Source organism: Pagrus major, chromosome 7 (genome assembly GCF_040436345.1).
Source record: "Pagrus major chromosome 7, Pma_NU_1.0".
NCBI classification, from domain to species: domain Eukaryota; kingdom Metazoa; phylum Chordata; class Actinopteri; order Spariformes; family Sparidae; genus Pagrus; species Pagrus major.
Window position 1 is genome coordinate 31263655 of NC_133221.1, and position 25413 is coordinate 31289067.

At 40.4% G+C, this 25413-nt stretch overlaps 3 protein-coding genes across 9 annotated transcripts; 1 reads left to right on the plus strand and 2 right to left on the minus strand.

Annotated features, from left to right (window-relative positions):
• Window positions 1-2464: 2464 nt before the first annotated feature.
• On the minus strand, window positions 2465-3546 carry LOC140999722 (cilia- and flagella-associated protein 20-like). The gene is made up of 6 exons (XM_073470243.1): window positions 3463-3546; window positions 3254-3333; window positions 3063-3174; window positions 2779-2967; window positions 2574-2687; window positions 2465-2470 (listed from the first exon to the last, which is right to left on the minus strand). Exons 1-6 carry the CDS (start codon window positions 3544-3546, stop codon window positions 2465-2467), a joined length of 585 nt encoding a protein of 194 aa, XP_073326344.1.
• Window positions 3547-5031: 1485 nt separating this feature from the next.
• LOC140999991 (large ribosomal subunit protein eL22) lies at window positions 5032-9043 on the plus strand. Of its 5 annotated transcripts, none has more exons than XM_073470597.1 (4): window positions 5032-5065; window positions 5669-5779; window positions 6049-6173; window positions 8844-9043. In XM_073470597.1, the coding sequence occupies exons 1-4, from the start codon at window positions 5054-5056 to the stop codon at window positions 8986-8988; spliced, it is 393 nt and encodes a 130-aa protein (XP_073326698.1). In that variant the 5' UTR covers window positions 5032-5053; the 3' UTR covers window positions 8989-9043. The 5 variants fall into 5 exon arrangements, with proteins under 5 accessions (XP_073326698.1, XP_073326699.1, XP_073326702.1 ...); XM_073470598.1 differs by having other exon boundaries at window positions 5034-5065; window positions 5672-5779; XM_073470601.1 differs by lacking the exon at window positions 5032-5065 and adding an exon at window positions 5142-5159 and having other exon boundaries at window positions 5672-5779.
• Window positions 9044-10994: 1951 nt separating this feature from the next.
• rcc2 (regulator of chromosome condensation 2) lies at window positions 10995-21074 on the minus strand. 3 transcript variants are annotated; one of them, XM_073471094.1, is made up of 13 exons: window positions 20966-21074; window positions 19545-19759; window positions 19047-19140; window positions 17562-17705; window positions 17227-17358; window positions 15978-16066; window positions 15035-15149; window positions 14512-14678; window positions 14137-14317; window positions 13608-13713; window positions 13103-13175; window positions 12895-12972; window positions 10995-12110 (listed from the first exon to the last, which is right to left on the minus strand). In XM_073471094.1, the coding sequence occupies exons 2-13, from the start codon at window positions 19743-19745 to the stop codon at window positions 12006-12008; spliced, it is 1485 nt and encodes a 494-aa protein (XP_073327195.1). In that variant the 5' UTR covers window positions 19746-19759; window positions 20966-21074; the 3' UTR covers window positions 10995-12005. The 3 variants fall into 3 exon arrangements, with proteins under 3 accessions (XP_073327195.1, XP_073327196.1, XP_073327197.1); XM_073471095.1 differs by lacking the exon at window positions 20966-21074 and adding an exon at window positions 20902-20949; XM_073471096.1 differs by lacking the exon at window positions 20966-21074 and adding an exon at window positions 20853-20874.
• Window positions 21075-25413: the final 4339 nt, after the last annotated feature.

A 25413-nucleotide genomic window follows, 5' to 3' on the forward strand; every position in this document is an offset into this window, starting at 1 on the left:
TTGTGCCAACATGTACAATGAGAATGGACCCTGTACCTTTAGTGATTTGAGACTGTCTTACAGTTTATCAAGCTCACCTGCAACTGCGGTCAACCGGTCACTTACTACTCATCCTGGAAAATAAAAGCCCAAAGAGAGGTCTGGTTTCTCAACTATAATCACTCCTCCTGACTACATCTTAAAGCTCTCTCCATTGTACATGTATGGTCTAAAGAACTGCTACATTATACTTGAGAGGATTCACTGGAATAGGACAATATATGGACTTTGATAGTCCTTGCTTCTTAAAACCCAGATCATCAACAGATCCATTTCAACTGTATTCATAGGGCATACCTCACTCCAAGGAAAGGCTATCTCATCAAACAGTTATCATCTCCTAACTGCACCTTGTGCCCAGATGGACTTAAAGGGACTTTAATGCACATGTGCTGGGAATGCAAGGATGTAAAGCATTTTTGAAACAAGGTTTGTGCTGGTCTGTGCTATGCTCTCCCATCGTGCCACTCTTACACGATACCTTAAAGCTAGGAGCTCCACATAAAGTCACAAAAGCTCACTGGATTATTACATATGTTGACATAATCAACATGGAGTTATCAGTGGCAAAAATACACAAGTCATTTTTATTTACTTCTACCTTAATAGAATCAAACACATTTACAGTTATGACTGCATTTTGCTCTGCATATTACCTCATGGTTGAGTGCAAGCTGCGGCCAAAATATTGGTACTGATTTTTAACATGCTGGTACCACTCTGAAGTTATTTATCTTTCATTATCCAGCTCTATGTATTCTCTATATACATTTACTCAACTTTTCCCCCAGCGTTTCCAAGTATTGTTGGCACAGCTGTTGCAAAGACAACTGGATGGTTTCAGTTTTCCTCAAAGTCACAAATAACAACAACACAGGACACAACGTGAGATTATTCACTCATTTAGTCTATAATAGAAATGTACGGAAACCCTAAAGGGCCATGCATTCATACATTTTATTTCCTCCGTTCTCCCGTGATAACGAGTTAATTTCATTTGTTTTCTCGAGATCTCGAGTTATTATCTCGAAATAACAACTGCCGTTTTCCCGAGATAACGGGATAATTTTCTCGAGATCTTGAGATAAGAAACTTTGTTTTCCCAAGATAACGATATAATTAATTCGAGATCTTGAGAAAACAAAACGATAGTGTAGTAGTATATTAAATCATTGCAGGAAACATCATTCAGCGTAGCAATGTCAGAGGAGCAGGAGCATATCGATCACTGCGTCACATATCTTTTCAATCAAGGCCTGACAGGCTGAAATAGCATTATGCCTTGCTATTACAGATAATATACACATTAGTGTGCATAATCTAAAAATCTCCATAATCTCAGGCCTGTCATATCACAGTCATTATCTCGAGATCTCGAATTAATTATATCGTTATCTCGGGAAAACAAAGTTTCGTTATCTCAAGATCTCGAGAAAATTATCCCGTTATCTCGGGAAAACAGCAGTTGTTATTTCGAGATAATAACTCGAGATCTCGAGAAAACACATGAAATTAACTCGTTATCACAGGAAAATGGAGGAAATAAATTGTATGAATGTATGGCCCTTTAGGGCTTCCATAGAAATTGATCAACAGTTAACCTTCCTTTTCCCTGGTGACCACATGCCCGATGGCAGACAAAATTGTTTAGTGATTGAGAGGTTTATAGATATAGTTTCATTACTCTGTTACATTGTGCAATCAACATTTACTTCATCATGATATGTTGAAGCAGAAAACATAGCTGTATTTTACATCCCAGGGGCACATTTTTGCTCCACTTCATTTATCTGACAGCCTCAGTTACTATTTACTTTCAGATTAAACATTTTTATACTCTTCTTGTCCAATTTTCTGATATTGCGAGAAGGAAAATATGAAGTCACAGTGTTTATGCTTAAGACAGGGATATCAAAATTCTTCCTAGCTCATTTTTCATGTTATCTTGTTCTCCTGAAACCCTTGCACTTACTGCATTTGGAAAATGAGTTGAAGATGCAGCTTTATGCCATTTAAGTTCATTTTGTTCGTGGATGATTGTTTGATGCAACATTTAGTGAAATGAATGTATTGCTGATCTGTTCATTCTGTATACAGAAATCCAAAGGGAATCAAAGATTATATGTTTTGGGGATGCAAATCATTTTCATAGCCTTTCACTTGAGATTATTTGTGTTGTTTGATAAAGATTATTTATATTTGATGAATGGCTTCGTCTGTTTTTCTTTGTATTTTTAGGGCCTTCATTCTAGTAGTAGGTCTCTGGATTATTGTGAATATCCTGGTTATTTGGGTCGTATTGATACTGTTGTCTTTAAAATACAGCATGCATTGAAATTGAAGACAAAAAAACTTTATTTTGCAGAAAACCATACACATCAAAACTCCTCATCAGGTCCGGGGGAAGAGAGCAAGTTGAGAATCTCTACTGCTGCAAGAGACAAACACAAAAAACAGACAGGGGGGTAAGACAAGTTACATGTGGTGTTATAAGTAAATGCAGTGATGTGTGTGCGTGGATGTGTGTGTTTCACCTTGGCTTTCTGCTTCTGGACAGGCAGGCGGAGTTTAAACTCTGCTGGGAGCTCGTCCTCAGAGTACAGTCTGTCTGAGAAATACACTCTCCTAATTCGACAGTTAGCGTGGATCTGAGAGGAAAACAGCAGGTCAGACATTAGCAACTGAAAGAGAATACAGTCAGAGTTGTAGCTGGTTTCTAATCTGTCTCTGTGCACTGACCAGTACACGCAGCGTCTCAACGTAATTGGTTCCATAGGCCCTCCTGGTGAAGTCCGACAGGTCGAACTGAATCTGGTTCCAGCCGTCATCCAGCTTCATTGGCATGGTGCAGAGCAACGGGTCCACTCGCGTCGTGCTTCGGTAGGTACTCAACCGAAACCGCCGGCGAAGGTTTTTATCATCTAGCACCTGAAAGTTTAAAGATGGGAGAATATGTCCACTTTACTTGTTTATACCACCAAAACATGGAACAGGTCGGCATCTGTGAGAGTGAATATACCTACCTCGACTTCAAAGGTGAAATACTTCTTCAGATTCTTGACGATCAGAACAAGAATGGGAAGCTTGATGCCCAGTGTCTTCTTGGGGCCTGCAGGACATGCTATGTAGGTGGTACTACAGAGACGAGAAGAGATGAGTGCGCTTTAATGAGTTGCCCTGAGCTGAAGAATCAGTTCAACAGACACAAACTCACCAGACGTTTGCCCCCTCGACCCCCAACACCTGGGAGCGGATGTCATTGTCTGTGACTCTCTGGATGTGACCATTCCTCGCCTGTGTACACACAGAAAATGATGTATATAAAGGCTGCGCAGTCAAGGGAAATATAGTTAGTTAGCTTTAGCATGACCAGCTAAGGAAGCTTGATAAGCTTCATAGCATCCACTCTGAATCGCTGCTTACCTTTTCATCCCATATCTGAAGCGGTTTGCTGCCGATGCTGTAGAAAATACACAAGAATCTGCCTTGAAATGTGTTTTTAAACATCTTCTCTGAGTTATGTTCGTCCACGATCGCTTTACATGTGTTTAGTTCAATGTAGAGGTTAGCAACAGATTTAGTTCGTAAACACTGTTTACTTACTAAATCTGTTGCTAACCTCTTTATTATTTCGTGTTGCTAAGGAACAGAATATTTAAGTGGTTCCATGCTGGTTAAGTGGTGATGCAGCTGGTATTTCACGAAGACCCGCCCCCTACTAAGCTTCTGATTGGCTACTCTTCTAACCCCAACAAGAGGAACCAATTAAGCCAATTAGAGGCAGATTAGGGCGGGTCTTCGCAGAATGAGTTTAATAATAAAACCCAAATCTTCAATATGAGGGCTCATTTAGTGGCTTTGACTAAATGAATCCCAATGATTATTATAAATGAGCTATTTTCACATTCATTTTATGTATGATAATAACAAGCCAAGATAATAGAGTTGATCCAACTGCCAAAATATCCTACAAGTAATTTAGGATTTATGCCCAGCACTGACAATCAAGCCAGCCCAAAGCACTAGTTTTACTCATGAAGTCCTCTAACCAAAATATTGAATATATCTCAGCTTCCTCCTATTTATCAGAACTCCTTCCCCACTAAATCCCACTAAAGTGTCAAGTGGGACATCCTTCCTCTCTGTCTCCAGCACTTTAAACAAGCCGGACCAGGATAGATCTGACAAAGGTTTCAAATATTTGAACAAGCCTAGAAGCCTAGTTTTAATCACACATTAACCAGGCACTCTGTCAAATGACATCACCAGCGATGCAACATAAATCAAAAGTCCCTTATTACTTTCACAAGAAACCAAGATGAATTCATCTGCTCGCAGTCAGGCGAGGTCTGTGCTACAGCAGTTTGTTTGACATTTTGACACATAGTGGAGCAGATAACAGAAAAATCATGCAAATTATGATACAAGCATGAAATTTGGTTTGGTTGTTCTCTAGGGCCCATTGATGAAATCTGTCCGATTGGACATTTAAAAATCCAAGATGGCGGCACACACTAAAACACACACTAAAACACACACACACACACACACACACTAAAACACACACACACACACACAAAAACACACACACGCACACACACACACACACACACACACACACACACAGTGGAGTGGTGGCCATCTCTCTGGTTGTTTATGTCACCATGGTTTATGGGGGACAGCTGATCTCTAGACCAGAAGACTGGTGACACGGTTTACATGACACTCATGCTACCAGTGGTGTATATAATTATAGTTACACAAATTTATATTATTGATTCATTTCTGTACACAAAGAAATGATCATGTAAATGTTTTTTATGAGTCTCACTTCAAGACTTAAATGGGAATAAAAACAGATATTTACAAAGGATGGACCTTTCCTGTCTTTGTCCACTTTATTTTTGCCACTTTTCCACTGAGGATGCACGGATCCAATCGACAATTCGGCATTTGACTCGTACATGCAACGCATGCGCAGACCCTGATCTTCCTTTCAGCTAGCTTCTCCGCCATGGCGCCTCTTGTAAGTAAAATCGCGTGTTGATAAATCCACCAAATTGTCGGTTTTCCTGCGTGAAAACGAGCGGATTGGACCGACGGTGCTGTAGGAAGTCATGGTCAAATCATAATGTTTGAGTTGGGCTTTAAAGTGTATTTCTGAGCTCATATGTAACTTGCTGAGGATTCGTGTGGCCTACAGCTTCCCCTGAGCTAACGCTAACTCGGCTACACCGCGTCGGTAGCTACCAGAGCTCACCACGTTGTTAACTCGGATAGCGTGTCCGGAGTATTGCATGCCAGCGGTTTGTTTAACAAGCTTCACTAATGGTTTAGTTGAAGAAGCAATTTATATTAAATAAGTAAATGGTTGAGCCCGTTCTTTAATTTGTAGCTCCGACACCAGAACGTTAGATGGTTTCTCATATCGGCAGGTCAAAGCGCCTCTGAACGCGACACTTGGACAGAATAAATGGATTTATTCTGGACGCGGCACCACATATTTTTGTCAATATACGTGAAAACGCATTGTCCGCGTTAAAGATGATTATATGTAACGATTAATTGATGAAACTTCTTTGCTCTAGCTTTGTGTGAAGTATGTGTGTTAACTGCTCTGTCCTGTTAGCAGAAAAAGCAAAACACCGGCAAAGGTGGTAAGAAGAAGAAGCAGGTCCTGAAGTTCACACTGGACTGCACCCACCCTGTTGAAGATGGCATCATGGACGCTGCCAACTTTGTAAGTCCACTGCTCATCAGTTGTTCTCAGTGGTCTGTTTACCACAGATCTAATGCAAGAAATAGTAAAGCTGATGTACCCAGACAGAAGTGAGTGTCCCCACAATATCAAACCCCGGTTACATTTACCCCTGTTATGTAATCTGTCACAGTGAACATGTGATATTTGTCACTAACTGCAGATATTTAGTTTGAACCAGGAGATCTCAGAGTAGTGTACAAACAGCTGCCGGTGGTGTGTGCGTGATGTTTCCACTGATGTGTTTTCAGGAGCATTTTCTACAGGAGCGCATCAAGGTGAATGGGAAAGCCGGCAACCTGGGTGGAGGTGTGGTCTCCATCGAGAGGAGCAAGAGCAAGATCACAGTTTCCTCTGAGGTGCCCTTCTCCAAAAGGCAAGTAGCACTTGTTCACCCTTTAACACCTGCTTATTTGGAAAACAGCAGAACATTACATTTAAAACATCAGCACGGGCAAGGTCATTTTAGTCACTTAGAAGTTTGAAGGACATCAGTGCATCCATAGTGAATTGCCTTATCCCTTGTAATGAAGATCACATAGTGCCTGTTTCCCCCTGGTATTAACATGCAGTCTTTAGCCTGATATCCCATCTGGATCAGGAAATAACATCGTTGCAGGTATTAATGCAGCACAACACATACGATTGTAGCAGATCACTTAGCATTACACAGTTGGGATCTGATTTCAGCCTCATTCTCAAAAAAAAACTGTCCCAACACAATGGAAAATGGCCAAACTTAGTTTTGAAGTGGGAAATCATTAATGATCCATCCTTGAGCTTGACTTATGAAGCGCATCCTGCTTTTTATGTTCCTGGCCCACAAAAACTTTAGTGATGGAAATTGGGGTGCGCTGTTTACCTTCTACCTGTTTGTTTTACCACATTTGGCAGTAGTGAGGAAAACGGTTACTGGATGTAACTTTAGTTCTGTGAGTACATGCTTAGCTCTCTGACTGAGTATTCTAATATGCTAAAACACTTGGGACAGTAATGACAGTTTTGTAAAAGCCATGACATGGCAGAATGTGACACTGATGAAACTGGTATACCAACCAGTATACCTCACATTACGCTTACTCCTTAATCTAAAGTAAACACACTGACACAGACAGGTCACTGCTGTACGTTAACATTGTTAATCAGGGTTTTCAACGTAGACTGACAGACTAACGTTACATCAGAGTATTTCTCCACTCCCTGACATACCTTCCTCACATTACTCTGGCGACAGGGTTAGAAAATATGGGCTGACGTTAAATCTCTGTGGCCCTGTCCTAACCTTAAACATTGGAACAGCTGATTTTACCGGAGGCTGACAAGTTTGGCATTCAAGTCATATTTAGTCTCCCATAGCCAGACCTCTCCCATCTGACCCGTTTTCAGTTTATCTAGTCTCCATTATATTACGCAGCACCATCGCCTTGTCCATGATAGGGACAGGACACTGAAGGCAGCCAGGCAGGCAGGCAGGAACAGAAACCATTCTGTTAACGTTACCTTATTTAATACTGTACTTACCAATGTGGCGTTCTCTCTTCCAAATAATCCAGCCATGTAACTGTCCATCCATACATTAAATGAAATCGCACACTTTAGGATCCTCCTTACCCCGGGAATATGCACAAACATTAATGGTTTGTAAGAGTGGCATGTAACAATGGCACGGGATGAGCAACAGAAGTAATCCTGGCCAGTTCAGCCACAGAACAGCTCATCGTCCATGTAAACAGAACAGATTCCAACGATGTAATCCACTAAATCACACGTTTCCAGATCTTGTCTTCATATCAAACAGACAGCTACCGTTAGCTGTTTAACTCAAATTAAAGACTGTGTCCTGCACATCTCTAAAGTTACTCTATTTTACTAATGCCCAAGCCTATGTATGGGAAACGCTGGACCCTAACCTGTGTGATAGGATGGAAGCTCTAGCACATCCTCTCCTCATCAGGTAAAGGCAGAGAAACTTGGTGTTTGTCAGACAATATAAGAGGTCTCATTCTGCCAGTATCTCCCAGTACCACAAAGCTGACTGATCGTGATTGGATAATTGAATGTGTAAATCACTCCGTCTGTCCCTCTGCAACAGTTTTTTTTCTGCCTCTGTATGTGTGTCGCCCTCTCTGGTCCTTTCTGTCTCTCTACTTACTCAGTACTCTTGGTACTGCTAATATTGGTACCAGGATATGCACCAAAAATCAGGCACGCTTAAAATTTCTTGAGAAATTTTCTAGTTCAGAATGTTAAGAATTTGAAGCCTGCATGATTTAGTCTGAGGTATATGATCTGCTGCTTCCACTGGAAGAAGAGTCAGCTGCTTTTAGTTGGTTTACCAGTGTTAAAACACATGCATAATATACATGTTGTTGTTGACAGAAGTTTGACCCTGTGCTGTGAGAAACTGAGACATCTACTGTAGATAAACAAGCGAAAAGCTGTTAATGATGTGTTTCCATTGGACATTTCTTATTTAACAGTTTGATATTTTGGGATATCAACCTTTATGTGCTTTCCTGGTGAGAGTTAGAAGAGAAATTGATATCTGCATCACTAACTGTGAAGCTATTGATGTCACGATAAGACTATGGCCATGTTATACATGCAATGATACACTGTCTTGTTATGACATTCAGTGCGTCAGGTTGACACTTGAATAGTGTTGAAACAAATATTAGTTCCGTCAGCAGAAAAGTACATAACCCATCTGAAATTCCAGTCCTGAATCTGGTTTCTCCTTTTCTCAGATGTTCTGCTTTTCTGTCACAGTAAACTGAATCTTAATTTGAAGTGTAAACATGACAGACAAGTTTGAGTATTTGTTGCATGGATTGTATTATATTTCCTGTGTTGGTGTAAATTATAATTAAAGGCAAGTGAATAATAGAAGATATGATAATGGAGGTGAAATGATGTGAAGCTAATAGAGCAGTCTGTTCAAACTTTGATTAAAAGAGTAACTTTCTGTCCCGACAGATTCACTTTCACATGAATCACTTTCAGAAGAGCTATGAAGGACTGACTGTTTTTGTCTCCTGCTGTGCAGATACCTGAAGTATCTGACAAAGAAGTACCTGAAGAAAAACAATCTTCGTGACTGGCTGCGCGTGGTGGCAAACACCAAGGAGAGCTACGAGCTCCGCTACTTCCAGATCAACCAGGATGAAGAGGAGGAGGAAGATGAAGATTAAAATGATAATCCATCAGATTTTGTACATTTAAATAAATGTTGTTTACAGTACAGAAGCTTGTCCAGGGAATTTCTTTTAATTTCCAGTTGCTGTGTAACAGGACCAACATGGCTCACAGGTTAGCGGTCTACTCTGATGACAACTGTACGCTGGGTTTACACTTTTTTTTTTCATCATATACACACAAAGACTGGAACCATGGACATAACTCTGAAAACTCCAAGCTTATGCATCAAAAACAAAACTCTGTACTTTCAACTCCAAGCAAAGAAATTCTAAATCACATTATTGCAAATCTCAATATTTAATTCACTTTGTTAACCTAAATACTGGCCTTGAAAATGCCACACCTTCATTACCAACTGGCTTCTTACTTCTCAGCTGTTAATCTGTCAGAGCATAAAAGAGGCCCCAGGTGACCGACTGCTGTGTTGGGGAATAAAATGAGCAGTTGGGGAGTACAGAAGAAGGCGATCCAGTAATTCTAATGAAGTCTGTGCAGCTCTGGTTTGAACTCTTAACAATGTTGCAGTATCAACTAATAGTTTTCAGCCTGCCACTGGGAAGCTGCTTGTGAGTTTTGCCCAATTTGAGTTTATTGGATGGACAGGTGCATTGTATCCTCTTGTGATACTATGTGTCAATGCAATATTTATGATACATGGCATCAGTCTTTATACTGTATGTACCTTGAAATTGAAATGTATTTTTAAACATGTTACATGGGCTCATGAAGCCAAAACACATGTTCAAACAGTATTTTGATGTATTGTTAAAATTGATCACACCCGTGGTTAAATTAATAGTGATATTCAGGCTTGGGGAGTAACAATACATGTAATGGGATTACATAGTGTACAAAAGAAAAAGGTACCTGTATTCCAGTAAAGTTGCAGAAAAAAAGCTGTAAGTAGATTACAGATGAAGTCAGTAAAAAAGGATTACCAACAGGATTCCATTTATAAAATAATGATATACTAGTCTGACCGTGCACACATGACAACATTTCACAAGTGTTACACATTACTCTGATCTGAGGTGAAACAATTTGCAAGTGCATAGCCTGTTCTATCTGAATACAGACATTAACATTAAATAAGAGTCATCTTATTGATATTTCTTTTCCCCCATCTTTATTTGCATATGTTTAGTATTAAAGAAAGCCAAAAGTAATCAACAGAATGGTCTACTGAAAAATTGAGCTGTGGTTTCAGGAGATGCGTTTTAACAACTGGGACTAACAAATGTTTAACTAATATTTTGGTGTTGTCAAGGTTTGAAGGTGAATATGTAAGAATTGGCCACCTATTGAATTCGTACTCCAAACCAATAGAGGGCAGCATATCCCCAGAGTAACCACTGCTAACTGTAGCTGTCATTAACCACTAGTTAGTTCAGTAAGCTGTGTATGTAGCAGTCTGGACTGGGAGCTCAGAGGGTATATGAGAAAGTGCAGGTCTATACTGTAGATTATTTTAATTTCCTTAAAACTTTAGTATGTGAAAGTGTTTATTAATTGTATAAAAAAAAAATAACTTGATTTAGGATTTTTTTTAAATTAGCACATTTTTTGCACCTTTTACTGGCTGCATTGTTACATGTTTGGACACAATATTAATGTTAGTTCACTGCATATCACAATTTCAAACTGAGCTAAATATATGCATATAATATGCATAGGGCCTGCCCTCTACAGGTTGAAACTTAGCTATTGCAGTTACATTGTACTATTAGGAGGTCTTGAGGCAGGCAACTGCTTTCATCATCAACCTCGCCCACCTCCCCGCCCCTACATATAAAAATAACAGCTCCCGACTTGGCAGACTGTGTGAGAGGAGTATCAGAGAAGAAGAGATTGAGTAGTTAGATAAGAATGCCTTTGGTAACAGCCCAATAGCCAGGATAAAATATTGGCAGTTAATCTTTCTGCAAACCACTAACGCGTAGATGATAGCACACTGAGGTAAATGGTACCATTACAGCCCAAGGGTTGACGAGAAGAAATATCAATTCATGTGAATCTTTATTTAACCATTTCAATGAAAAAACAATGTAACCCACAGAAATTTCACCATAAAAAAAGAATGCAGTACAAGTAGGAAAACACCTCTGCTGTTTGTTTTGTTTTTTTTAAAAAAGGACAAGCCTTTGTTTCAGCACATCTTAATACACTGAACCATTTCTACATATTGCATTGTTGGTTGTAAAAGTTCTGACCTGCTTGTAAAACCACTTAGAGTGTTGTAATAATTACTATTACTCAAATGAGCAAAGACAAGAGCTAGTAGACACGGTGGTCTTGGAAGGACTGAGGTGTGCATCCTTGCTCCAAACACTAAAGACGACAACAAATGGAATGCAACATTAGGTGGAGTGCACTAACTCAGAGTGTCATGTTCCAGTCCTGATTGTAGTCTGTGGCAGCTGGATACTGTCATATACACTAAATCAGACTGATTAACTGATCCTCTGAACAACACAAACAAGACTTCCATATCCTGAACATACATGTAGAAAAAGGCACAGATATGGAGTATTGGTCTTTGAAAAGCCCTCAGTGGGAAAAGACTGAGGGTCCTGCTGTAGCACCCTTAAACTGTGACAACTTTATCATTTCAAATACTGCAACAAAGACAACAGAACAAGATACATGAAAAAATGAATGTTTGGCTGTATTACAAAATAGAAAAGGGTTTTTGGGAAGCACTACTCCGCTAGGGTTGAAGTGCTCCAAGTAAACTGTTGCAGGTTTACTCGAGGTGGAAAGTAGAGATATTCTGTCCGTTTTTTGGGAGCGCTGGAGCATCCAGAGGATCTGTTTGTGTCCAGTCCCATTTTCTTTGATTTCAGTGTCCAAATTGGTGTAGAGCCAGTTTGCTGGCAGCTGAGGTGTGTGGAGATCCTTCAAACTAACCCTAACCATCTCACTGATACATGAGACCAGCAGCTGTTCCTGTTGAGCATTGCTGGTCTCTGCTCCAGTGAAAAGGATTGAGATGTTGCTGTTGGAGGCCCAATCAGATTGTTCGGGGGTTGTATTCGGGCAGCTTTTTCAGTTTCTCCTGTTCCTGCTCAGTGTCCTGTCTGGCAATAACCAGAGAGTGAGAATAGCCCATCTCCACCTGCAAAAGTAAAAAGATGAACATGACACTCCTTTCTTAAGTGAATAAAGTTGTTGCTGATAACCCCACACAGTCAGTGTTGAGTGGGATGTAGTTTGGACTGTTTGTGCTGATATGCAGTAAAAAAACAAAACAAAAAGAATGGATTAGAATGCGCAGGGGCAAGCACCACTTTTACACTGAAAACGTGAAACTGCCTGCTCATATGGTGGTTCAGCAAGAACAACATGGCAACAAATACTGAAGAGTGTGTAGAAACTTGAGGCTGTTATTGTGCCAGCTCCATACAAACAAATGGATAATAAATCTGGATTTAGAGACCTGCTGCAGAGAGAGAAAGGAGTGGACGGTCTGCTCATTGGCTGTAGCTCATTTTCTGGCTCCCTGACCTGTCTGCGACTCAACCACATATTTGACTTGCTAGATATCCAGCTGACGTCAGTGACATGCCTGCTCTGGGTGCTCAGTTCACACATAGTCATCAACCTCTGATCTGGGGCTTTTTGTCAGCCATCTTCAAAAACCATTGGCAAGATGAAGATCAGTGCTAAAATTTTAGATTCTGTGAGTCAAAGGCAAGCAAAACACAACAACAACTTTTGTGTTATGTGAGTGAGTTCACATATACAGACTACAGTTGGCTATTTAAGGGCCAGTGTGGAGAGAAAACGGCTGCATTTTCAATTTCAGATGATCGGTGTGGACTCACTAAGTGATGTATGATGTATTAGAAGTTCTCTCCTATAGGAGCTGATCAGAGCTTTTGATTGACATGTCCATTTACCTGCTCAATGTAGATTCCATCCAAGGTCTTAACCTCCTGGGCAGTGGTGGATGATTTGGGTTTGTTGTCTCCATATCCCTGAAGGACAATGTGAGACTGTTAGAACAGCCAACTTATCCGTCACCAGTGTAGTGTAACAGTACCATTTTTGAATGAAGAACAGTGAATCTTGTAATGACTAAGCCATTACTGAGCTCTCGGGTCTTACCAACTCTCCAAACGTGGGTGACGGTCCCCAGCTGATCGTACTCTCATCTGCAGCGATAACAATACTGCTCTTCCTGTACAAACACAAACATGAATATGGAATTACAGATGGGGATTGGAAAATGTATAGTCATTCGCCAGCCCCTAAAGGACAAACATTTTCCCTCACCAACAGCATATCTGGTGCTGATGAGGGCACATATGTCTTATGTAAACATGCTGTATATTACAGCGTCTCCTTGTATGTAGGTAGTGTGTGTGCGACAGCCTCAATATCACAGTATGCTTCAAACTGCTTATTTGATGTTCTAACAATGCCTGAAACCCCCCTGAATGATATACTTTGTAGAGTAGTGGAGCATACGGGCTTTAGATACATCAATAATCAGATATCTGATCCTTGGTGAGACATCCTTTTAGGGCAAGACAATAAAATGACCTCCACACAAATCAAAAAACACTCACCATGGCACAGAGAGGCGCTAACAAGTAATGTCACTACTCACCCACATGCCAGACTGCGAATCTTCCATCCACACAGATCCTGCACAGCTTTGGGGTACATGGTTGACTCCCTGGAGGTGTTTGTCACCCCCCAGAAGAACAGCCCCCCTGAAAAAACAGCAGGAGATCAGACATCTACAGGAGCACACATTCAGCATCATTTATTCAATATGTTGCTTAGACTTGACTTCACATTTGGTATTTTGTATTTAGAACATTTGCTTGAACATCAGAGTGTGGAACTAACCAGAAGTTGTTCATTTAAGGGTGAAATTGATATGAGTTGATCAGAAGTTGCTAAATGTATTATTAATTAACTCAATTATGAACTTGAATCAATAAAATCCAGTCAGATACCCAAATGAGGATTTCCTTTACAACTAGGGTTGGGTACCAAAGTCGGCACTTTTAAAGGGTAATGACCGAATTATGTAAGTTCTACCGAGTACCAATTGACATTAAATCAATCTGTGTCAAATTTTGGTCTGTTGCAGATACTAGTTTCAGTGCTCACTCAACCCTATTTCTTACCCATCTCACTAACAGCGAAGGAACACTGGTAGCCTGTACAGATCTGACTGGCACCACGTCCAGGAAAGTCAAACAGTTTGACCAGTCGGGGAACCATCTCGTCCTTCTGCTCCGTGTGACCCAGACGGCCGTAACCACCAAAACCCCAGCTGAACACTCGCTTCTGAGAGTCCAGGACCAGCTAAGCATGCAAGCATACGAACACACACACACAAAGTTTAAATACTCAGTGTAAAGGATAATGGCATTTGTTTGTGTGCTTGTGAGCAGGGCTGTACAGTGTGACACTGCGTAATGGATGAAGTCACTGCAGTAGCACCCGTTACTGTGTAATTTGAGTTGGTTCTAATGAGAGTGATGAGCATATTTCCTCACCGTATGATTAGCACCACAGCACACATCTCGGACCACCACGTTGGGCACAGGCATGACCTGGCCATCCTTGGACTTCTCGATGAAAATGGCGACACGGCGAGGGATGAGCTCACAGTCGAACTCGATGCGCTGGGCACGAGCTATGAATTTCCCATCACTGTTGTGACCTGCAATGAGATACAAATATATAAAAAAAAATAAAACAGCATGACCTGACCCATACTATACTTTTAAGGCTGATACTAATGTTGGTGATGTCTATTTTTTAAACCTGATATTATCAGCTGACATTTGCATTTTTAACATGAAACGTCACATAAAAAAAGAGCAGTGTAGAAATCAACTTGTCAGCGCTCTCAGTTGGACTGAGAAGAAACTGTTTCCTAATGACCTCACATGAAATGTGCAGGGGCTGGTGGCAAAACATCTCTAATAAGCTTTCTTTGGAAAACTTCACTCAACACACTTAAAACAAAGCTGACATATTAAAAACAACAGATGTGTTTGCACACTGTGAGCGTACCCAGTTGTCCGTACTCTGGGCAGCCGAAGGAGTACAGGTTTCCTTTGCAGTCCACCACCATGCTAAACTCTGCACCACAAGCCACCTTCACCAGGGGCTGGCCATTGTATGAAATCTAGAGGGAGAGACAGAAAGTAGACTGTACATATGGTGCACTAACAGATCACTGTGAAGCCTATGCAAGGTCACAGGGTTGTACTATCATCTACTTTTGTGTTACCTCCAAATCACTTTTTGCATTCTTTCTTAACCATATTTGTGACTGTCACCACAACTGGCAATTGGCAATGTCATGTTATGTAACTCAACCTGTGTGCATCATTAAAGCTAATGTTAAGACACCCAGTCAGGCTAGTAAGTTTGTCATGCATGTAGCTTTGGGTGTTGCTATTGTTGTGGTGATGACTACAGTTATGGCTGTTAGAGGCTGTGACACATCAGTCCATCATGGATGTTACACTAACTACTTGCAGGGGATGTGAAGTGACATGGTTGTGTTGGCTGAGTGTTGTTGTGAAGTTACTCCTGATCTCCTGTGCTGTTTGATAACATCTGTGATACTTTATGGAAGCACCACTACTACTAATCTAGCTTCAGTTTCAGTTTTTAAAATGCAATCTGACAATAGCTTATCGCTGGCAACATTATTAACAGCTACAACCAACCTGAGTAGTATAGATCCACTGGAATCACAAAAGTTTTTCTTCACAAAAAGAAAACGTTGCCTGGTTGACATTCAGATGGTAGGGTCAGAATTTGGGCTTAACAACATGAAATTATGGATCCATCCTGCCTTGTATCAACGTTATCTGATATGCCTGATTCTGACTGCTACACCACCACACTGAGCAGAAATATTGATAATATGTTAAAGTGTGTATCCATATGAAGTGTGTGTTCCCTGGGTCCACAGTGTGTGCCAGGTGTGACACTGATGTCTTACCGGTGCTGGGCTGAGGACTGCATCAGTCTGGCTGCCTTGGCCAAGCTGGCCCAACTTGTTCTCACCAAAAGAGTACGCAGTGCCATCCTCTGAGGAGAAAGACTGACGTCAGCAAACACAGCAGCATATACCAACTCTTACATTCTGTCCCCTGTTGTTTTCAATACATTCAAAATATAGACTAATGAAAAGTCAACTCCACCATTTCTGTCCCAGTGATGACTAATACAATCAAACTCATTTTGTACTGAATTATTATGACCCCAGAGTAAAAGCTTGTGCCAATTGGGGATCGGACTGGATATTGACGATTCAAGTAATAATTGACAATTGTTTTTTCTTCCACCAATATTAAAGGCAATTTTACCAGACAACCAGATCTCAAATGAACTAATAATCTCTAGAATCAATTAATGTGATCAACCAACTACAGGCACCTTTAAATATGAGTGTACGCTGGACACCATGGGTGGATTGTTGTAAAATCAAGAGATCTTTAATGTGATGTTTTTGTTTTTAATCTTGTGGACATGTTTGTGTTTATATTTTCCTGCTTCAGCTGGACAATAAACTTATTCCATTCTATATGTGCCATACACATATGTGCATTTCAAGATGTTTTTGGTTGGGCAGCCTATCGGCCCGCTGAGCCCCATAGAAATATACAATTAGCAAGTGAATTTCAAATCCTTAATTACAAACCAGTTCTGACACATCTCCGTTCTCCTTATGCCTGCTCACAAAACCTTTGCTCTGCACTCAGTAAGAGTAGTTAACGTTATGCATATGATTTGGATTGTGATATTAGAAATAATGTTTCACAGAACATGATGCTGTGATATGGTCTCACCAAGAACAGACACAGACTTTAAAAAAGGTCCTTACTGATTCACATCTTTTACACAGCTTGCAGACAGGCTGTGTGGTATCCTTTTGGTATCTAGGTAAAACGCATAATATCCCCAAATACCCAAAATGTTACTAGTTTATTTGACACTAAGCCTATGTCATCCATGCCGACATTCCACTGGCATGCTGTGGTGCTCCTACTCCCACTGGCGATTAGATCACCTATCGGCGATCTCAAGTAACCAAGATTTGGCAATAAAGAAACAATCACTCGACCTTTCCACTGAATATGCTGGTTTACATTCCAACCAATGACGACATCCGATGATTATAATAACTGTTTGGCTGTGGCAAAAACACAAGCACCCCTGACGATAACTTACAGTGTGGTTCAGCCTACCTGTGAGAGCCAGGGTGTGATTGCGTCCACAGGCTGCAGCAACAATCACATGATCTGCGAGGGCCTCGATCAGCTTGGGAGCCTCCAGACGTTTGGTGTCACCATGACCCAGCTGCCCTTTGTCATTACGACCTGAGCAAGCCACAAACAAAGAACTGCTGATAAGTAACTGCTTCCACTCTCACAAATCTGCATACACGTCCACTTGGTTACTTAGTTACAGTAAGCAATCAGAGCTGTATTTGCTGGGTATAAACCTGCAGCCTTTGTGGATGTGGCTTACACAATACTTTTAGCAGGAAATCATTTGCACCCTAATGCAGCATGTTACTTACCCCAGCTCCACAGCTTGCCCTCAGTGGTCATGAGGAGACTGTGTGCAGCACAGGAACCAGACACCACACAGCTAACCTGGACATCATTCAGACAGCCGTAGCGATGAGGACCCCACAGATTCTGACCCAGGTTGCGGAAAGCAGCTGGAAACATGAAAGACCACACATTAAAACACAGCTGGTTTTAAACACATGGTATTGAAAAAGTCCTTAAGTCTCGATGCGTTTGATAACCTTAGTGATCAGATGTGTACAGTCAGCTCATTTATTCAGTCATGTGAAAGCAGTTTTGTGGCTCTGTGCTCTCTGCTCAGAGTAACTGAACGGGACAGACCTGCTTTACTGACATCTGTCAGCTGAGCTATATAATGTAAGAAAGGCCTGGAATATACTTCCAGATGGATGCATACACAGAGATGTAGTACTGTTTATACTACCTTCTGGAGTCTGCATTCCAGGCGTGCACAGATGTATACCGAGCTTGTTGTAACGTAGTGACCACACAAAATGGAGATACGTGGATCTCCACATAGAGCCCACGTGTACACCCCCTGATGACAACATTACGTCAAGTATAATTTCAGCCTAAGTGAACTACAAAAGAATTGCATTTTTTGGTGCTTTGGTACTAAGCACAGTGTCTTACCCCCCTAGAGATGTTTTCTGTGCATCTCACCCCCCCTTGAGATGGATTTTGTGCCTCTCACCCCCCCTTGAGATGGTTTTTGTGCATCTCCCCCACCCCCCAAGATGGTTTTTGTCCATGCAGCTGCTCCTGCTGACACCCCCAACCTCCCCCTCAAATCTCAACAAAGCAGATTTATCAGTGTGTACCAGAGAAGTGCGGCAGAGACTGAACCACACAGTGCACAGCCTGCCCAAGGCATCAGTGGACCAGCTGCAGGGGGGCAGCACAGAACATGCATACATATGAAAAGACATTACTGTCACAGTAAATTAATGGGATCTGACTGTGATTAACACATATGTGGCCTGTGCATCCCAAACAAAGAGACACAGGTACATCTAATGTGTGGTCATTTCATTCTCTACTGCTGACACACTAGAAAACCTGATCAATCTTTTATTGATTCTGTCTGGCTGAAAAACCGTCTACATCTGATCTACACTCCACTCAGGGCTCAAAGAAAACCTCCAATTGTGTCCTATAACTTAAGACAGGTACCACCAAAAAGCTCATAATAGGAGGTCAACATTTATTACACTGCATCACAACTTTAGTGACGACCACATTCTGATTGAGATCGTACAGGTGTATCACATTCTGTCATGAATTTTGAAATCATATGGGCATAAAATTGAAATGACTTATGATAATCATGTTATTGTGATAGTTCATATACTAATTAAGCACGGAAATCATAAATTAAGATGCATCAGCTGATAAAAAGGGAACGTCAACAGACACAGCTATCCATCCTACTCTAAACATGACCCAGCTACTTGACATAAAAAATATTCTACCTTGTTGTTTAGGCACCTCCTTTCTTCCAATCAAATCCCAGTTGGTTGCTCCAAAGATGAGTAGTTGACCTTTTACCTTTGGGCACTCAAGTTTCTGTAGAAAGGACAAAATGAAGTCAATGACAATAATAATAATAATAATATTTTTTTTTATAAAGCAAATATATCCACAACAGCTGGATCACAGAATGTGTGATTTGGAAGGAACATTCTTACATTGGGGACACTTATTTGACACAATATTTCATCAGAAAGCTGATAACAGATAAAGAAAATGTAATTCCATGTCAACTTTCAGGATATCCTACACGACATTAAAAAACTGGCTGACTTGCTGGCTGACATTTATTGTACTGAAGTAATAATTCAATATTCTGAATTGTAACTGACAAAATCACGAGACCCATGAGAAGATATCAATTAAAGAAAGATTTTAAACAGACACACTTCGGACAGTATTCTGAAGAGACAGAAAAAACTATTTGTTTTCAAACCCACTATTTTCTCTTTGACGTCATCTGCCACAGTAACAGGCTGGAGACCAGACTTGGTGGAAGGCTTGCCAGATTTCTTGTTGTTCTCCTGCTCAAAGTCAAATTCATCATCGCTGCTGAAGTCCCTCTCTTTCCTTTTGCCGCTGACCCTCTTCTTTTTCATCCCTCCGTTACCTGAGACATCTGTCACCTTCTTACGTGGCATTTTTCAATCAGAAGCTGTTTGTGTGGGAAAGAGACAGTGATCAGTTTATACAGGATGTAACAATTACTTGTAACTAAAACTAACTGTACTTGAACTCAACACAATGAAACTAATACTCTAAGGAGATACTGGGCCACAGCAAGGAGAAATACTGTGAGCAAATAGATATTACATAAAGCATGACAAAATATAATGCTGTGATAGTTAACTTAGGATGCAGGTCTACACAGTATCAATTACAGGAGCATTCATGTTTGAAGAACACAAAACACACGAAGGATACGAGACAATCAAAGATAAAAAAAAATAACGTATGGCACAATGAAGATGCTCCACATGGGAAAGAAAGCTAATATAACACACGTAACACATCAAATACTGCAGACACCAACGATTACAAGTCATGAACGGGCTGTGGAAGAATGGACATTGGCTACACAATAACTTCCACACTTCTGCTTTTCGTTAACTTTACGAAATTCAACAAGTAAACAAAGTAAAAAAAGACTTTACTGCCTGTAAACACACACATACTTAGCGCTACCGACCAGAACACTGTATGTGTCTTTAAACGGCTTGAACTAAGCTAAACTAAGCAAGTTTATTATAAGCTGAAGTGACATTAGCCCTGGTTGCCTCTATTGTCTAGAACCGGCAATTAAATGAAAATTGCCCTGTTGTCTTAAATGAGAATCTTCAATGGCAGTTTAGTCAGTAACCAATGGAAAGAAACCAGAAACCAAACGGCAAACTAAAGCGTGTACCGGTGTCCGTCTGGTAGCAAGCTGCTAGCATCATTAGGCTAAGCAGCTAACCACTGTCGTTCTTTGTTCACATAATGGTTGGGTAGCAAGCTAGCTGACGTGCTAACGCTCAACTTGTAAAGTTACAGAGCTAGCTGCTAAACAAACGAGCCACATAGAGTCGGTATGCTACACAGAAGTGGATAACTCTATCGAACCCAGAATGAAATAAGTTGAATGATTAGTGTAAAATTAGCTAAATAGCTGGCAGATAGTCTTCATTAAGCTAACGTTACCTCGCTACTGTAAGCTAACAGGAATCTAAATAAAGACACGTTACATGAAACGATGCTACAATACAAACTTTTGAATTATTTTCTTCATTGGATACGCTTTACGTGTAGCATACGTACAGCCTTTGTGATTTCGAAAAAATGTTATTTGTAATTCGATAAAGCTAACAATAAATAAATGTACCGGTGATTTCCTGATTCAGCAGCTCTCTGCCCGTCTCTGGTTTGATTGATTTGAACAAAAGAAGCTGCAGTCTGCTTTTACACCACGTGGTTTGCATTAAGTATTCATACAGGAAACCAGGCACTCACTAATACACACAAGTGAGCGCAGACATACTGAGGCTGTGACGCAAAGACAGGCAGCTGACCGTGTCTACAGTGGAGTGGAAAACAACTGACAACACTTCATCTCAACCTTGAAGGATTCTCAGGTAGAAACTTGCCTTTAAAATATTCTGGAAGTGAATTACAGGTAAAACAAAAAAAAAGTGGGTCAAATCAGTGTGTCTGACTGTCAGAAGACCAGCATGGAGCTTCAATATGAATGGAAACCCCAAACCTCGTTGTCCTTCATATTAATCCAACTCTGAACGTTTGTAAAGCAGAAACTTGCCCCATAAAACCTCCTGGCAGTGAATTAAACATTGACCTACTAAAAATCACTTACCACAGATACTGATTGCCACAGGCTGTCAAATAACTCATGATTAAAGGAAAGCTATGGAGCTACTCTAGTAGTTCCAGTGAAACTGTGTGTACACTGTTACAAATGAATGTGCTGCTGCCTGCATCTAAATATATGACGTCCAGTACTGAGTATAGTCCTTTAGTGCATCGTCCTGTGAACGCCACAGGGTGGTACCGGCAAAACATAAGCTGCAAGAGGACTACACTGTCCCTCTGACCACGAGCCATCGTCTCACACAGTGGTGGACTCAGGATGTTTGAGGGGCAGAGGGGCACCAGCTGTATGTGGTGGGGCACTAGAGCGCAGAAAGTACCCTTGAGGGCGCGTCACCACGTTTTTGTCCAGTGGAAGGACACCCTAGAGGGCAACGTCTTTTTTCTACCATATATTTTATCTACTTTTGCAGCGTTTTTAAGAACATGGGGGCACCAGTGATCTCACATCACATCTGCTATTCAACTCGCTCCTTCAGGATGCGGCTGAAACACGTGGACTGTCGTTCGTGAACATCTTGATATTGATTTGGGGACAATCACATGGCTTTTGAAAATTCAGTCAGATTATATTTATTGTTTGTCTGGCATACGCAAAAAGTTATTGACCATGAATCTCACTAGTATAACGTTAACTTAAAGGTTTGATGAGCTACGTGGACTAGTTTATCATCTGTTGCTATTAAGTCATATCTAAAGTTTGTCCGATTTTCTGGAGTAGTAAATGTTTCCATTGTATAAGAACCTTATGCAATCATAAATAAACCTCCAGCTATTAGTCAAGGTATTGCCAGGGAAACAGTGTAAATGATTGTGGAAAACTGATGGTATAATGATATAATTTGATGGTAAAACACATGACAATATAAATGCCTGACGAGCTGTCCATTATCAGGAATGAATGGACTCTGTGGAGGCAACCATTCTGACCACTTTGTCCATTCATTTCTGATAATAGACACCTCAACCTCTGCATGTATCTCCCTATCAGATGGTCAAAATGAAGATTTAGTGTGTGTATAGGCTATGAAATTAAACTTAAACCAAACCATATAATCCATTATATTCATTCAACTTTTCATACATTTTTTTCAGGCAGTCAATATAATGCGTTGATTTTGATTAATTAATTATAGAAAAAATAACACGTTAAAAAAAATAACGCATCCGATGAGACGGTGATAAAGGAGTTAAAACAACATTTAAAGGAATACTTTCAAATAAATGACCATGGTGAAGTTTCACCGTCAATTCTATGGGAAGGTGGGAAAGCAGTTTTAAGAGGGAAAATAACAGAAATGTCATCAAGGGTGAGGAAAGCTCGGTTGAAGCAACAAGAAATCCTAGAGAATAAAATTAGAGAACTAGAGTCAGAACATAAGAAAACATCGGACAACTCCACATTCCTTGAATTGAAGAAAATCAGGTGTAAATAAATGAACTACTAACGTATAAAGCAGAAGGTGCCCTACGTTTTACAAATCAAAGATACTATGAGTTGGGACATAGAGGGAGCCGGCTATTATCATTTCAACTTAGAAACAAGTAGGATAATTCAAAAAATAAGACATCCTAACTCTAATCAAAATATGGTGAAGCCAACAGAGATAGCGAATCTTTATGTTGACTCAGAGTCTGAATTCATAGAAAATAAAACACAGGAGACATCTAACACTATTAAAGCCCTTAAAAATAATAAATCCCCTGGTATGGATGAGTTCTCAGAAGAATTTTATAAATGCTTTGCGGAAGAAGTTACACCGGTATTATTTAAAGTATTTCACTATGCCCTCTCATCAGGTGGTCCACCACTAACCTGGTCAGAAGCCATATATAAGTTATATATAAATTCCTATATAAGGAAGGAAAAGACACAAATACATGTGAAGGATATAGACCTGTTAGTTTGCTCTGTAACAACTTAAAGATATTAACAAACATCTTGGCACAGAGGATGCAGAGATATAAATCAAAATGAATCAAACTGGATCAAACAGGGTTTATCCCGGGGAGACAAGATGCTAACAATATTAGAGGAACATTAAATCTTCTATCTTGTACTGAAAACAATCGACAGTGTAGGAACCTCTGTCCATCGCCTCTGCATTAAATTGAGGCCTGTTGTTTCTTGTTAACCCTTTCATCTGGATAAAGAAGATTTACATGAAGGAGGCGCCTTTCAGGCACATCTTATCTCCTGGCAGAGAGGACAGTGCCTCTCTGGACCATAAAGACTTCAAATGAGGACAGTTGTAATTAATTTACAACCAAAGCCTTTGGATGAACTTACTCTCCCATTTCTGAACTCTCTCTCTCCCCTTTTGAACAGATAAAACTCTTCCCACAGGTCATGTGAGTCCTGTGACAGTTCACCAGGAGGGACGAACCAATGTCATCAGAGGATGTGTTAATACAATGTCTTTACATTTGCAGATTAAGTAACACGCCTGATCACTTTCTACCTATTTCTCTCTCTGTCTCTATGACTTCTGATCCACAAACATTCACAGAGTGGACATCGGACACCTTCTGACGTGTTTTTCTATGCTGTTACTCTGTCTTCTTTAAATTTATGACACATCTGGATGCTATCTGCTCGCATTCCAAACCAAATGGTCTCTGTATTCTTCCAGATTTCAGACCATTTCTAATTAACCATTAAGTCAGTATCTCACAATCTTATTTCTTACATATTAAGAAACAGTAAGAGAAGCTCATAAAATTGATCTTTCTCCCGTTTCTCTACGATTAAGATTGACTGAAATCAAATTTTAATGTTTAATCTGTACTGTGTTCGGTGGAACCACAGCACCTCCTGATGGTGAGTCCTGATACAGTTGGACAAGAAATATTCTGTTTAATATGTTCATGGTTATAACCAGTAAATGACTCTGATATGTCTTTGTTTTAACAAGTATTAAGCTGAATATGTATAATTAATGTTTAATCACGTCATAATCCTTGTCATGATAGACAAAGTACATCTATTGAGCCATGGTGAGAAACTGAGAAGGTGAAGCACGGTTTAGTTCAGTGGGTTTCTGTGAATCTTAACACCTCCACTAAATCTTGGAGATAAAAGCCGGTAAGCCCCGCCTAGACACGCCTCGATTTGCAAGTAATAAAACGGAGAGATCACGTCTCTCGGTTCAGTTTTGTTTAGTTTTGTTTAGTTTTTAAAAGTTTTTAGTTTTTAGTTTTTTTTAGTTTTTGTTTAGTTTTGTTTACAGGTTTAGGTTTAGTTTAGTTTTTGTTTTGTTTTTAAAAGTTTTGTTTAAGTTTTTCTTTTGTAACTTATTTTGAAGCTCTTCACTTTACTTTGAAACACGCTCCAAGACAGCGATCTCATCAGAAGTGCTCACGCGTTGATTTTTCTCATTTTATATTTTTCGCAGTATTGATTAGCTTCTTTTATTAAGTTTGTACCAGAACAAAGTTCTGTTTTAATTTGTTTTATACCGTTAAGTATCGTAACTCGCTTTTGAAGAAGTAAACTTAATTTAGATTACCTTGCATTAACTAACAACGGAAGACCCGCCTGATCAACGTATCCTCCTCAGTTATTTTATTCAAGAAGTTAAATCTAGTTTACAAAGTCAGAGCCTGAAAACCACTCGAAGAAACGAAGAAGAACATCTTTATCACAATCATCATCACGACTACAGCAACTTGCTGTGTCCGAGACCGTGCAAGCGGTTCTCCAACGAAAGACAGACTCTTTGACAAGCCCCCAGCGCTCGCTAGCGGTATCATCCCGCTGGGCATTGAGCCAAGATCTGCACCGGATCGGTACGGGACCAGCTGCCCTCTTCCTAAGACAAAGGACCGAGGTGCCCAACCGACTGATACCGGACGAGCTGACCCCGGCCATCGGACCGCCAGCTAGAGTCGCAAATCACCCGAGGGAATCCGCTGCCGCGGCCCCGCAACTCGGCTGAGAAAGTAGGC